This window comes from Haematobia irritans, chromosome 1 (genome assembly GCF_050003625.1).
Source record: "Haematobia irritans isolate KBUSLIRL chromosome 1, ASM5000362v1, whole genome shotgun sequence".
Classification (NCBI taxonomy): Eukaryota; Metazoa; Arthropoda; class Insecta; order Diptera; family Muscidae; genus Haematobia; species Haematobia irritans.
The window spans coordinates 26,302,504-26,317,251 of NC_134397.1; the positions used below are offsets into that span (position 1 = coordinate 26,302,504).

A 14,748-nucleotide genomic window follows, 5' to 3' on the forward strand; every position below is an offset into this window, starting at 1 on the left:
CTCCAATGAAAGCAATGTTTATGCTATTCAGTTGATTATATACTATCCCCATGAGACCTATTGGATAGTATAAAGTGGGACATCATGAAACATTTAATAGCAGAAAAAAATTTTGCAAATCAATACCGAAATTTGTGCATGAAGTTGGAGGTATTTAGATGGAAGTTTTTTTTTTATGTAGCATCGTTTTGAGTTTCGATGACCTGGATGACCTCTAAGGTCAGTTGTGAAAAATAAACAGCCCATGGATCGGATTCCGCCAGTTAAATAGACATCATCCCACAAGGCTGTCCCATATATAAGCGTGGATGTGGAGTGTTGGACTCCCTAATCAAATACGAAGAATATAAGAACTGCATTGACATGGATTTAAATATATGGACAATGGATCGGAAAAGAAGCAACGAGACAACAGTTGTGACATTCTGAGTGACATCTCGCCGAGTAATGGCCTTCAGGCTAATGCCACAACTGTCCACGTCCCATTATATCCCTATCAGGGCTTGGAGAATGCTCTATGTCACGTAACCACTAAGGTGGTAATGTGAGTTCTGTTGATAAGACATCCAGTTTAGGGTCCGACCTTGTTGAATACAAGTAACCACAAGGTCTTTGCCAACCCTAGGAGTCACTTCAAAGCACAAATTTGGCACTACACAATACCGAATGGGGCCTATACCGAATGAATACTCCGACAAACAAATCAACTGTTGGGAGACAATCTTGTTCATCTGTCAATCTGTTTGTTGTCCATAAACAATGCGTAGACACAATTATATATTGTCAAAGCAGTATTTCCTCCACCATCCTATAGTTAGACAACAACTCAGGAATTTAAGGTTGATCTACACAACCTAGAGGGCGAGATCCAGTGCTAAATAAGAGAACTTCTAAATCGGGCAGCATACTAGGCAGGTCTGAACAGGATTCATGAGGATATTGTTTCTGAAGCGATGAGAAGCTACAAGGTTAATCCTGTTCACGGAGTCCAAGCTCAGCAGCGGAGGAAAGAGATCTGCTAGGATCACCTAAGACCTAAGGTCAGACAAGTGCAGCCCACACAGTGATTGATAGCAACGTTGCTGAAGTGTATCCCTTTTTGTTTGCCAAAACAAGCATACCCACCAATAGATCACTCTGAACGTATCCCATCTGATAATGTGATTGCTTTATATTTGTCTGAAAACCCACAAGTGGCTATATTTCGAGCCCTTACATATTTTGTTTCTCGTACGATTGCTCGTTCCCGTAATACCGGTAGCGTTGCATAGCTTCTAAAAGGTGGACGAAAAATACGGTAAAAAAAATCATGCTACGAAAAGGGAAGACCATATTTCATCGAAATGCACGCTGCAGCGGGGGAAATTGAGCACCATCGTTTTTCGCGTATGCGTTTTTCGTTTATGCGTTAACCAAAGCTTTAAAAGGAAGCTTCTCGTTTCATTTCTACCGCACAATAGTCATCAAGATCTCCGAATCTCAATATGTTGGATATTTTGAAGTGTAAGATTGGCAATAAAAAGTGTCGAACATCTCAAGACGACGCTTCGTCGGTAATAGATCAAAATACTGCAGAGCCACTTTGTGATCAGTGTTTGATCTTTAGATTAGACCTTTACATGGGGCTCAATAAGACTGTTCAGTCCATTGTCATACCACAGTAATTAACTTCTCTCTTATTACTGAGTATTGCCCGATTCCACGCTTGGATCAATGAGAAGGGACCTCTTTTTTTATAGCAGAGTACGACCACCAAAATTATTCCGAGGTAGTTCGGCTGAGACGGGAATTGATTCTTTGTATGCACGCCAGAGGGAGGAATATAAAGTTAGAAAACTCGACGATCCCATAGTAGCAGACCGACGATTGCAGATGAGCGTCATATCTTACACAAAATTTTGAACATGAGACACCGCGATGGTTGATGCGTTCGATCAACAAGTGAAATCGTTTTACATGTTACCGTTTCAGAGCATCGTTTAACACCTTCTAAGTGCAATTCGAGGAACTTAATTTATTTTTTCGTGAAAGTCGACGAAACATGTATCTCCGGAGGTTCATAAATATTCGATACAATGGAATATACCCAGCGATCATACTCCGAGAAAAGCGAAAGTAGATGGCCATCCTTTTCTGGAATTTACAAGATGCAATCCTCGTCGATTATCTGGAGAAGGGTAAAACGATTCAGATCTAAACTATTAAACCGAGTCGAAAACGAAACTCTAATAGAGGTCTTAAATTAATGCATTAACATTCTTAAATTAACAATTTCCTGCCCTGTCAGTTCACTGCAAATTCTCCCAAAATTTGACTTCAGCGACATATAAGTCAGGACCCTTAGATAAGGCGTGCTTGAACAAATCTTTTTCCTCCACGTCATTTTTGCAAACTCCCTTATAACGGACATCTTGAGAACATAACTGCATGTCCCAATTTTGGTTTCTCTGGAATAGCTGTTGTAGTTCGTACTATTGCTAAATCATCTGCTTTGAATTTCCCTGGTATGTTTCTATGACACCCGTATGAGAAGAATATTGAAGTGTTCAGTAAGCTAGTAGAGAGATTTGCCGCAGTCTATGACCATTTTCGACTGATGCATACAATTGAAGAATTTGCTTGCAGGGTGACGTAGTTCCTATTTATATCAAAATTTTCTGAAATATAACAATTCAGCAATTTTCTTCCTTTTTAAAGTCCAACAAGGGGAGCTCCATCGAAGGCACTACTGGGAGCTTAACGCATCTCCACTACATCTTGGGAGCTTAACTCCTCTCAATATTCTACTGGAAGCTTAACTCCACTAAATACCCCGCAGGGAGCTTAACTCCTTTTAATCCCCATTGGCTCAATATTTAAACCGACTTCCGTCCCCTGATAAGATGCTTGAACACAATACTAGAAAATATTGGTATAATGTTTTTCATTCTCCGAAAAAAGCCTTTCCGAATAATGCTCTTTGAATCTGCTATTTCCTAAATATTTTTCGTCTACTCATCTATGTGTCTGTGAAAAAGTCTGTCTACTAACTCAACTAAATGTGTTCTCGTCCAGTAAATCATACAGCATATTTCTTCTGCTTCTAAAACTAAATCTCTCCAAAACTTTACTAACATTTTTGACTCTTTGTTTCTTCTTCTTTTTTGTGTGTGTTACCTTTCCACAGAAGAAGCAGCTGAAGAACCGGTGGTCGAAGAAAAAGAAGATACCTGTACTCCAGAACATTTACATCGTCTATATATCTTTGCTTTAGCCTGGGGTTTGGGAGCCTATCTGAGTGCATCGGATCGTGTTAAAATGAATCAATATGTCAAACAATCCTTTCCCGATTTGGATTATGCCAAGGGTACGGCAACAGAGAATTCCATATTTGATTTTTTTGTATCGCCAACGGGAGCCTGGCAATCCTGGAAGACCCTGGTGACACCCTATATGTATCCTGAAGTTTCCACACCCGATTATCTTAGTATTCTGGTGCCCATTGTGGATAATGTACGAATGGATTATCTCATAGGAACCATTGCCAATCAGGAGAAGGCTGTTATGCTGATTGGTGAACAGGGCACTGGAAAGACGGTGATCATGAAGAATTTCATGCGTAAAATGAATGTGGAAACATATATGGGACGTTCGTTTAATTTTTCCTCAGCCACAAGTCCCTATCAATTTCAACGAACCATTGAGAGCTATGTGGAAAAGAGAGTGGGTGTTACATTTGGTCCACCAGGAGGCCGTAAATTGATTGTCTTCATAGATGACATTAATCTGCCGGAGATCAATGAATGGGGTGATCAGGTGACCAATGAAATTGTCCGTCAATCCATGGACATGAAGGGTTTCTATAGCTTGGAAAAACCTGGAGATTTTACCACCGTTGTGGATGTTCAATATGTGGCAGCCATGGGTTTGCCTGGAGGTGGACGCAATGATATTCCCTCACGTTTGAAACGTCAATTTTGCGTCTTCAATTGTAACATACCGGACAATGAGTCCATCGATAAGATATTCCGTGTTATTGGTGAGGGTCATTACAATACCAAGCGATGTTTCATTCCCGAAGTAAGGAATCTGGTGAAGAAACTGATACTGGTCACCCGTTATTTGTGGCAGCGTACAAGAGAAAAGCTGCTGCCAACTCCGGCCAAATTTCATTACGTCTTCAGTTTGCGTGATCTCTCGCGCATTTGGCAGGGCATGGTGGGTACTTTGCCCACGGTCATTACATCGGAGAGCGTGCTTATGTCTCTATGGAAACATGAATGCATACGGGTGTTTGCCGATCGTTTTACAAATATTCCCGACAAAGAGTGGTTCGGTTCAGAATTGGCTTGTCTGGTGCGCTCGGAACTGGGCGAAAATTACGTGCAAATGATCATGCCGAATCCGGTATTCGTGGACTTTATGCGTGATGCTCCTGAACCTACAGGCGAAGAGGGCGAAGATGCCGACATGGAGTTGCCCAAAGTCTACGAGCCGGTGACCTCTCACGAAGTGCTCCGTGAGCGTCTGGTTATGTTCCTCGCTCAGTTCAATGAAATGGTGCGAGGTTCAGGGATGGACCTGGTCTTCTTTCCCGATGCAATGCTGCATTTGGTAAAGATTTCTCGTATCATACGGCATCCTCGTGGCAATGTCATGCTGGTCGGGGTGGGTGGCTCTGGTAAACAATCCCTAACGAAATTGGCCTCTTTTATAGCCGGCTATAAAACTTTCCAAATTGCCCTAACGCGTTCCTACAATGTGGCCAACTTTTTGGAAGATCTTAAACTTCTCTACCGCACCTGTGGCGTTCAAGGTAAAGGCACAACCTTCCTCTTCACCGACATGGACATTAAGGAGGAGGGTTTCCTCGAGTATTTGAATAATATCCTTTCGTCAGGTGTCATCTCGAATCTCTTCTCGCGCGATGAACAAGCCGAAATTGTTCAGGAACTTACGCCCATCATGAAACGTGAGAATCAACGTAAAACCGCCACCCCGGAAAGTGTGATGGAATTCTTTTTGGCTCGTACCTGTGCCAATCTTCATGTGGCCTTTTGTTTCTCTCCCGTGGGAGAGACCTTCCGGTCGAGAGTGCAACGCTTCCCCGCCCTTGTATCGGGCTGCACCATCGATTGGTTCCAACCGTGGCCCAAGGATGCTCTTGTCTCCGTGTCACGACACTTTCTGAGTGACTTTGAAATAGAGTGTACACCGCAAGTCAAGGAAGAATTGGTCAACGCTTTGGGCTCTATACAGGACATCGTATCGGAAACTTCCCAGGAATATTTCCAACGTTTTCGACGAGCCACCCATGTTACCCCAAAATCCTATCTTAATTTTATAGCGGGCTATAAGAACATCTATCAACAGAAACAAAAGGAACTGGGCGATGGTGTGGAGAAAATGGACACAGGTTTGGAAAAGCTTAAAGAGGCTTCTGCCTCTGTGGAGATTTTGAAGAAAGACTTGGTGGTCATGGAAGAGGAATTGGTGGAGGCCTCAAAGAAGGCTGAATCCGTTTTGGTAGAGGTTACAGAGAAGGCAAGACAAGCGGAAATCGTTAAGAATCAAGTGTTAATCGTTAAGGATAAAGCTGAAGCCTTGGTGGCTTGTATAGCCAAAGAGAAGGCATTGGCTGAAGAGAAACTGGAAGCTGCTAAGCCAGCCTTAGAAGAAGCCGAATCGGCTTTGAACACCATTAAGCCGGCTCACATTGCCACAGTTCGTAAACTGGGACGTCCTCCCCATTTAATTATGCGTATTATGGATTGTGTCTTGATTCTGTTCAAACGTAAACTTCATCCTTGTATACCAGATTCTGGGACACCATGTCCAAAGCCTTCATGGCAAGAGTCACTAAAGGTTTGCATTAAACACTGCATACAATATTGGTGAATTGTCCTCCCACTCTTTATCTCTTTTCAGATGATGGCTAGTGCTACGTTTCTATTGCAATTACAAAACTATCCTAAAGACACCATCAATGATGAAATGATTGATTTATTACAACCCTATTTCCGTATGGAAGATTATAACATGGATATGGCAAGACGAGTGTGCGGTGATGTTGCCGGTTTGCTATCTTGGACAAAAGCTATGGGCTTTTTCCATAGTGTCAACAAGGAAGTTTTACCCTTAAAGGCAAATCTTACATTACAGGAAGCAAGATTGAAGGTAATTTACATGTGGGTAGATGGCAATGGTAGTTGGAGGATAATTGAAAACTTTTGAAGGACGATGATGTTTAGGTGATGGATGAATGGATATGAGTGGGTAGATGTGGATGGTTTTAAAAATTCTATATTTGACATACCGTATCGAGCAAAAATAAAATTCAAAAAGTGCAGGGGCTCACCGATGCGCACAAAAATGTTAGACTGATGAGATCGGTTGTTGATGAGATTCGAAGATAGTTGTATTCGTTGAAACATAAATGATTGGTCGTTGCTGAGAAGTTCGGTTCGTTGTGGATTCGTCGATTTGGTATCGGTAGCGGTCAGTAACAGCTTCGGGTCAGTAATCGATTACGGTTGGTTTTAGTATTAATGACGACTAGCATGCGAGACTCTACTAGCTAGTATACGAGCGAATTGTAGGCCTGAAGGTTTCAGTGGGAGAATTGTAAACTCTCAATGAGGTAACTGAAGATCCGAATGTGGTGGAACTGTGGGCTCGAAGGATCAATGGTGGAACTGTAGGCCCGAAGGTCTCAGTGGGGGAGTTGTAGGCCCTAAGGTCCCAGTGGGGGGTTGTAGGCCCAAAGGTCTTTGTGGTGGAACTGTAGGCCCGAATCTCTCAGTGGTGGAACTGTAGGCCGAAATGTCTCAGTGGTGGAACTGTGGGCCCGAATATCTCAGTGGTGGAACTGTAAGCCCGAAGGTTACCAAAGGTGGTGGAAATGTAAACCCGAAGATATCAGTAGTCAAATTGTAGGCCCGAAGGTCTCAGTGATGGAAGTGTAGGCCCGAATGTGTCAGTTGTGGAACTGTAGGCCCGATGGTCTCAGTGGTGGAACTGTAGGACCAAAGGTCTCAGTGGTGGAACTGTAGGTCCGAATGTCTCAATGGGGGAACTGCAGGCCAGAAGGTCTTAGTGAGGGAATCGTAGCCCCGAATATCTCAGTGGTGGTACTGTAGGCCCGAAGGTCTGATTGGTAGAACTGTGAGCCCAAGGTCTCAGTGTGGGAATTGTAGACCAGTGGTGGAACTGTAGTGCCGAAGGTCTCAGTGGTGGAACTGTAGACTCAAAGGTCTCAGTTGCGGAACTGTAGTCCCGAATGTCTCAGTGGTGAAAATGTAAACACGAAGGTCTCAGTTGTGGAACTGTAGGCCCGATGGTCTCAGCGGTGGAGCTGTAGGACCTAAGGTCTCAGTGGTGGAGCAATAGGCCTGAATATTTCAGTGGTGGAACTGTGGGCCCGAATGTCTCAATCAGTCAGTCCCTTATCCGAGATTATCTTTGGTTGCCAAAAATTGGCAATGTAAGCCTGGACTGGTTGAGAATTAGCTTTTCTCGAATAAATTTAATGTTGTGAACAGAAATCATCTAGGTATAGCAGCACATAGCCACTAAACTGTGCAGGACTAAGGCTGAATGTAAGCCCAAGATCTCAGTGTGGAAATTGTAGACCAGTGGTGGAACTGTAGTGCCGAAGGTCTCAGTGGTGGAACTGTAGACTCCAAGGTCTCAGTTGCGGAACTGTAGCCCCGAATGTCTCAGTGGTGAAAATGTAAACACGAAGGTCTCAGTTGTGGAACTGTAGGCCCGATGGTCTCAGCGTTGGAGCTGTAGGACCTAAGGTCTCAGTGGTGGAGCAATAGGCCTGAATATTTCAGTGGTGGAACTGTGGGCCCGTATGTCTCAATCAGTCAGTCCCTTATCCGAGATTATCTTTGGTTGCCAAAAATTGGCAATGTAAGCCTGGACTGGTTGAGAATATAGGTATAGCAGCACATAGCCACTAAACTGTGCAGGACTTAGGCTGAATGATGACTTGTGTGGTTAATGTAGGATGGATGAACAATGCATGTTCGCCACAAAATAAATAAATTAATTAATTTTGTCACATTACAATGGGTAGCCGAAGATCATAAGGATGACTTGTGTGGTTAATGTAGGATGTATGAACAATGCATGTTCGCCACAAAAAAAATAAATTAATTAATTTTGTCACATTACAATGGGTAGCCGAAGATCATAAGGTTCAGTGTTAATTTTTTCGGACTCTGTAGATAGAAAAATTCTAGCATTAATATTTGTGTGTAAATATCCGTTACTGGATAAATACAATAAAATGATTGCGAATAGTTGAAATTCAATCCCTATTTATGGAACGTAGATCTATTATTGATTTTGAAGAATAATTCCACCTTTTTCTACCTCCTCTTTCCTTTCAGCTTGCTATGGACGATTTGGCAGCCGCTGAAGATCAATTACGCGAACGTGAAGAAGCTTTGCAAGCTGTGAAAAATCTCTACGATAATGCTGTGGGAGAAAAACAGAGGCTGACGGATGCCGCTAATGCTTGTCTTCGCAAAATGACTGCAGCCACAGCTTTGATTAATGGCCTCTCGGATGAGAAAGTTCGTTGGACAAATCAGAGTAAAGAATTCAAAATCCAATTGGGAAAACTGGTAGGCGATGTTCTGCTAGCTACAGGTTTCCTTTCCTATTGTGGTCCCTATAATCAAGAGTTTCGATCCAATTTAATACGAACCTGGATGGGTATATTGAAACAGAAAGCTATACCATTTACCACGGGCTTAAATATAATCAGCATGTTGGTCGATTCTTCAACAGTATCGGAATGGAATCTACAAGGTCTACCCAATGATGAGTTATCCGTACAAAATGCTTTGATTGCTACCAAATCGAGTAGTTATCCCATGTTGATAGATCCTCAGGCTCAGGGTAAAATATGGATTAAATCGAAAGAGGAGCAACATGAATTACAAATCACCTCATTGAATCATAAATATTTCCGTACCCATCTTGAGGATTCCTTATCCCTGGGGCGGCCTTTGCTTATCGAAGATGTTGGTGTTGAATTGGATCCTGTATTGGATAATGTTTTGGAGAAGAATTTCATAAAATCGGGTAGTATTGAAAAGGTCTTGGTGGGAGATAAGGAATGTGATGTTATGCCTGGATTTATGCTTTACATTACAACAAAATTACCAAATCCAGCCTTTAGTCCTGAGGTTAGTGCCAAGACTTCCATTATTGATTTCACCGTAACCATGCGTGGCCTGGAAGATCAATTATTGGGTAGAGTTATTCTTATGGAAAAATCGGATTTGGAAGCTGAGCGTGTTCTACTCTTCGAGACCGTTATGCAAAATCAACGTAACATGAAGGAGCTGGAAGCTAATCTTCTATATCGCTTAAGTTCCTCTCAAGGCTCCCTCGTAGATGATGAAGATTTAATTGAAGTGTTACGTGTAACAAAAACCACTGCAGAAGAAGTCAATGAAAAGCTTAAAATTGCCGAAGTAACCGAACGTAAAATTATGAAAGCTCGTGAAGAATTTCGTGCTGTGGCAGCTAGAGGTTCCATTTTGTATTTTTTAATTGTGGAAATGAGTAATGTCAATGCCATGTATCAGAATGCCTTGAAACAGTTCTTGGTTATCTTCAATAATTCCATAACAAAATCCACAAAATCGAATGTTACCGAAGAGCGTATTCAAATAATTTTGAGATATTTAACCTATGAAGTCTACAAATTCACTAATCGCAGTCTGTATGAACGTCACAAACAGTTGTTCACTCTTATGTTGGCTATTAAGATTGACTATCACAATGGTAATGTTAGCCATGAAGAATTTATGGCTTTCATCAAAGGTGGTGCTTCATTGGATTTGAATGCTGTCCAGCCAAAACCTTTTCGTTGGATTTTGGATATAACCTGGTTGAATTTGGTGGAGATTAGTAAATTGGATACATTTGTTAATGTTTTGGAATTGGTGAGTATTTGATTACAGATAAAATCAGGTGGGAGATTTTTAATTTATATACCTAAAGGTGGTCCGATATGGTCTAGTTGCAATATCATCCGACCTACATCAATAACAACTACTTGTATGAAGTTGATAGGTTGTTTCATTCGAATTTAAACAGACGGACGGATACCGTTAGATCGACACAGAAATTCAGCACCCCAGAATGTAGATACTTTATGAGGTCTGAGACAAATATTGCGATGTGTTATAAACGGAATGCCAAATATAGTATGCCCCCATCCTATGGTAGAGGGTATACAAAACGAAGATGTCATAATGAGAAATGTGATTATTTCTTCTTATGCTGGAAGGCACCGTGGTGCAATGGTTTGCATGGCCGCCTCGCATACAAAGGTTTGTAGGCCCAATCCCAGTTTCGATCAAACGCGTAAACATAGAATCGGATAGCACTCATTGAAAAAAATAACAAGTATAGACGGCCGTAAGTTCGGCCAGGCCGAATCTTATGTACCCTCCACCTTGGGTTGTGGTAATACTTACCAATGGCAAGGTATCTTAAAACTCTTCTAAATTGTAAGTTAGTCCACACGGGGTATATATTAAACAAAAAAGGCCGATTAAATACGCATATAATTCAATTCTTGATCGGTATAAGTTATATAGGAGAGTTTATAAATAATTACCGATATGAACTGTTGCGTTGTAATTAGAGAGCCAGAAGTGAAATACGGGGTTCACTTTATGTGGGAGCTATATACAATTATGAACTGATATGGACCAATTTTTGTGTGATTTGGGGTCGGTTTATCTGGGAGCTATATAACTATGGACCGATATGGAACAATTTTGACATGGTTCTTAGCGATCATACCCTTGCACAACGTACCAAATTTCAACCGAATCGGATGAAATTTACTCCTTCAAGAGGCTCTGGAGATCAAATCTGGGAATCGGTTTATATGGGAGCTATATATAATTATGGACCGATATGGACCAATTTTTGCATGGTTGTTAATGTCCCTATACTAACACAACATACAAAATTTCAATTAAATCGGATGAAATTTGCTCCTCCAAGAGGCTCTGGAGGTTAAATCTTGGGATCGGTTTATATGGGGGCTATATATAATTATTGACCGAAATGAAGTAATTTTTGCATGGGTGTTAGAGGCCATATATCAACACAACGTACCAACCGGATCGGATGAAATATGCTCCTGCAAGAGGCTCCAATTTGGGGATCTATTTATATGGGGTCTATATACAATTATAGACCGATTTGGACCAATTTTTTGCGTGGATGTTAGAGGCCATATATAAATACCATGTACCGAATTTCAACCGGATCGGATAAAATTTGCTCCTCCAAGAGGCTCCGGAGGTCAAATCTGGGGATCGGTTTATATGGGGGCTATATATAATTATAGACCAATATGGAGCAATTTTTTCGTGGATGTTAGAGGTCATATATAAACACCATGTACCGAATTTCAACCCGATCGGATAAAATTTGCTCCTCCAAGAGGTTCCGGAGGTCAAATCTGGGGATCGTTTTATATAGGGGCTATAATTATTGACCGATTTAGACCAATTTTTTGCGTGGATGTTAGAGGCCATATATAAATACCATGTACCGAATTTCAACCGGATCGGATAAAATTTGCTCCTCCAAGAGGCTCCGGAGGTCAAATCTGGGGATCGGTTTATATGGGGGCTATATATAATTATAGACCAATATGGAGCAATTTTTTGCATGGTTGTTAGAGACCAGATAATCACACCATGTACCAAATTTCAACCGGATCGGATGAAATTTGGTCGTCCAAGAGGTTCCAGAGGTTATATCTGGGGATCGGTTTATAAGGGGTTATAATTATTGACCGATTTGGACCAATTTTTTGCGTGGATGTTAGAGGCAATACATAAACACCCTGTACCGAATTTCAACCAGATCGGATAAAATTTGCTCCTCCAAGAGGCTCCGGAGGTCAAATCTGGGGATCTATTTATATGGGGTCTATATACAATTATAGACCGACTTGGACCAATTTTTTGGGTGGATGTTAGAGGCCATACTTAAACACCCTGTACCGAATTTCAACCGGATCGGATAAAATGTGCTCTTCCAAGAAGATCCGGAGGTCAAATCTGGGAATCGGTTTATATTGGGGCTATATATAATTATGGACCGATATGGACCAATTTTTTGCATGGACCAATGGACCACTTTTTTGCGAATTTCAACCCGATCGGATAAAATTTGCTCTTCCAAGAGGCTCCGGAGGTCAAATCCAGATTTGACCTCCAATTGGGGCTCCAATTTGGGGATCTATTTATATGGGGTCTATATACAATTATAGACCGATTTGGACCAATTTTATTGCGTGGATGTTAGAGGCCATATATAAACAACATGTACCGAATATCAACCGGATCGGATAAAATTTGCTCCTCCAAGAGGTTCCGGAGGTCAAATCTGGGGATCGGTTTATATGAGGGCTATATATAATTATAGACCAATATGGACCAATTTTTTGCGTGGATGTTAGAGGCCATATATAAACACTATGTACCGAATTTCAACCGGATCGGATGAAATTTGGTCGTCCAAGAGGTTAAATCTGGGGATCGGTTTGTATAGGGGCTATAATAGTTGACCGATTTGGACCAATTTTTTGCGTGGATGTTAGAGGCCATACTTAAACACCCTGTACCGAATTTCAACCGGATCGGATAAAATGTGCTCTTCCAAGAAGCTTCGGAGGTCAAATATGGGAATCGGTTTATATGGGGGCTATATATAATTATAGACCAATATGGACCAATTTTTTGCATGGTTGTTAGAGGCCATATATAAACACCACGTACCGAATTTCAACCGGATCGGATAAAATTTGCTTCTCCAAGAGGCTCCGCAAGCAAAATCTGGGGATCGGTGCTGCCCGATTTTAAGCTCAATGACAAGGAACCTCCTTTTTATAGACGAGTCCGAACGGCGTTCCACATTGCACTTAGAGAAGCTTAGAGAAACACTCAGAAATGTCACCAGCATTACTGAGGTGGAATAATCCACCGCTGAAAAACTTTTTAGTGTTCGATCGAAGCAGGAATCGAAACCACGACCTTGTGTATGCAAAGCGGGCATAACTTTGCACCACCGTGGCTCCCATCGTCGATAGCTTATTTCGTTCGGAAGTTAGCGTGATTTCAACACACGAACGGACGGACGGACGTGGCTAAATCGACTCGAAACCGAAATTTCACCACGACTCACAATTTATGGGGGTCTTATTTCGATGTGCTACAAACGGAATGACAATGTTAATATACCCCTTCATCCTATGATTGAGGGTATAAAAAATAAATTGTCTTTCATAAAGGTCGATCAAATACTAAAACCAAAATTTTTAAAATAATGGACTTCATATTCTCTTAAAGCATTTCGGAAAAGCATTCGTAGCCCCAAAAGTCTGCTTTTGAATTCCATATGAATATTCCGAATGGAATTGTCCAATTTATCGTGATACATTGGAGTGGAGTACTTGCGAAATAAAAATATTTCTACTTATTACTGTTTTTGTTTTTTTTTTTTTTATTTGACATATGGGTATTTTCAGCCTTTGTATCCATAATCGGATATTTATTTTGCCAATATGTCTAATAAGGCAAACTGATAAGGATGTAAAAATTCGAAACACATGTCTTCTCGTCATTTTTGACAAACAGAATTAGTAGAAGGTGGGTTAGATATAAGTTTATTCATAACATGTACAAGGGATTCGTTACAAATATTAGTGTTACCTAAACCTCACATTCATTAGTTGTATATGTATCCTTTCTATCCTTGCAGATCGAATTGAATGAAAGAGAATGGCGAGTATGGTATGAATCGGAGAAACCAGAAAATGAAGATATTCCCTGTGGCTATCAAACCTCACTGGATGGTTTTCGAAAACTTCTACTGATTAGATCGTGGTGTCCAGATCGTACCATATCACAAGCTAAAAAATATATTGAAGGTAAAAATCTGCTAAATATACTACCAATAAAGAAATCAAAAAGTGAATAAGTTTGATTTTCTATTTCTTTCCAGAATCACTGGGTCCCGAGTACAGTGAAATGCAAATTTTGGATTTGGAATTAACCTGGTCAGAATCGGAACCTAGAACTCCCTTTATTTGTTTACTCTCCATTGGCTCGGATCCCACAACGCAAATTTCTGCCTTGGCCAAACAAAAAGAGATACGTAAGTATTTAACATGCTTTTTTCATCCGAGCAAATTGGGACACAAATTGGTAATCATGTTTCCATGTAATCTTCTTACATTGACATCTCAGCTCTTAAGGCTGTCTCAATGGGTCAGGGTCAAGAGTTTCATGCACGTAAAATGATTATGGATTCCATGGCAGGCGGAGGTTGGGTTCTTTTGCAAAATGTTCATCTTTCATTGCCATTTTGTACGGAGGTTATTGATATGCTGGTGGAAACGGAAAATGTTGACGATTCATTCCGTTTGTGGTTGACCACCGAGCCTCACAATGAATTTCCCATTGGTCTGTTACAAATGGCGATTAAATTTACCAATGAACCGCCACAAGGCATACGAGCAAGTATGAAAAGAAGTTATCAGGTAAATAAATACAAAAAAAAAAAACAAAACTTGATAAAGAATTTATCAAAGAATATTGGATATTTTAATTCATAGAAATTTCAAACACTTATAAGATGAAAGTCAAAGGCAAAACTTTAACTAATTTCTGTTGTAATCTCCAATATTCTCTGTCAGAATTTTTAATTTTAATA

General features: G+C 40.9%; 1 protein-coding gene across 1 annotated transcript in view; it reads left to right on the top strand.

Annotated features, from left to right (window-relative positions):
* The window catches only part of Dhc1 (dynein axonemal heavy chain 1), a 154,695-nt gene that overhangs the window by 66,452 nt on the left and 73,495 nt on the right, over window positions 1-14,748 (top strand). Inside the window, exons 22-27 of the mRNA XM_075289651.1 lie at window positions 3,167-5,844; window positions 5,908-6,156; window positions 8,379-9,947; window positions 13,795-13,963; window positions 14,038-14,190; window positions 14,283-14,575. Coding sequence (XP_075145766.1) covers window positions 3,167-5,844; window positions 5,908-6,156; window positions 8,379-9,947; window positions 13,795-13,963; window positions 14,038-14,190; window positions 14,283-14,575 — 5,111 coding nt within the window. The remainder of the gene's footprint in view (window positions 1-3,166; window positions 5,845-5,907; window positions 6,157-8,378; window positions 9,948-13,794; window positions 13,964-14,037; window positions 14,191-14,282; window positions 14,576-14,748) is intronic.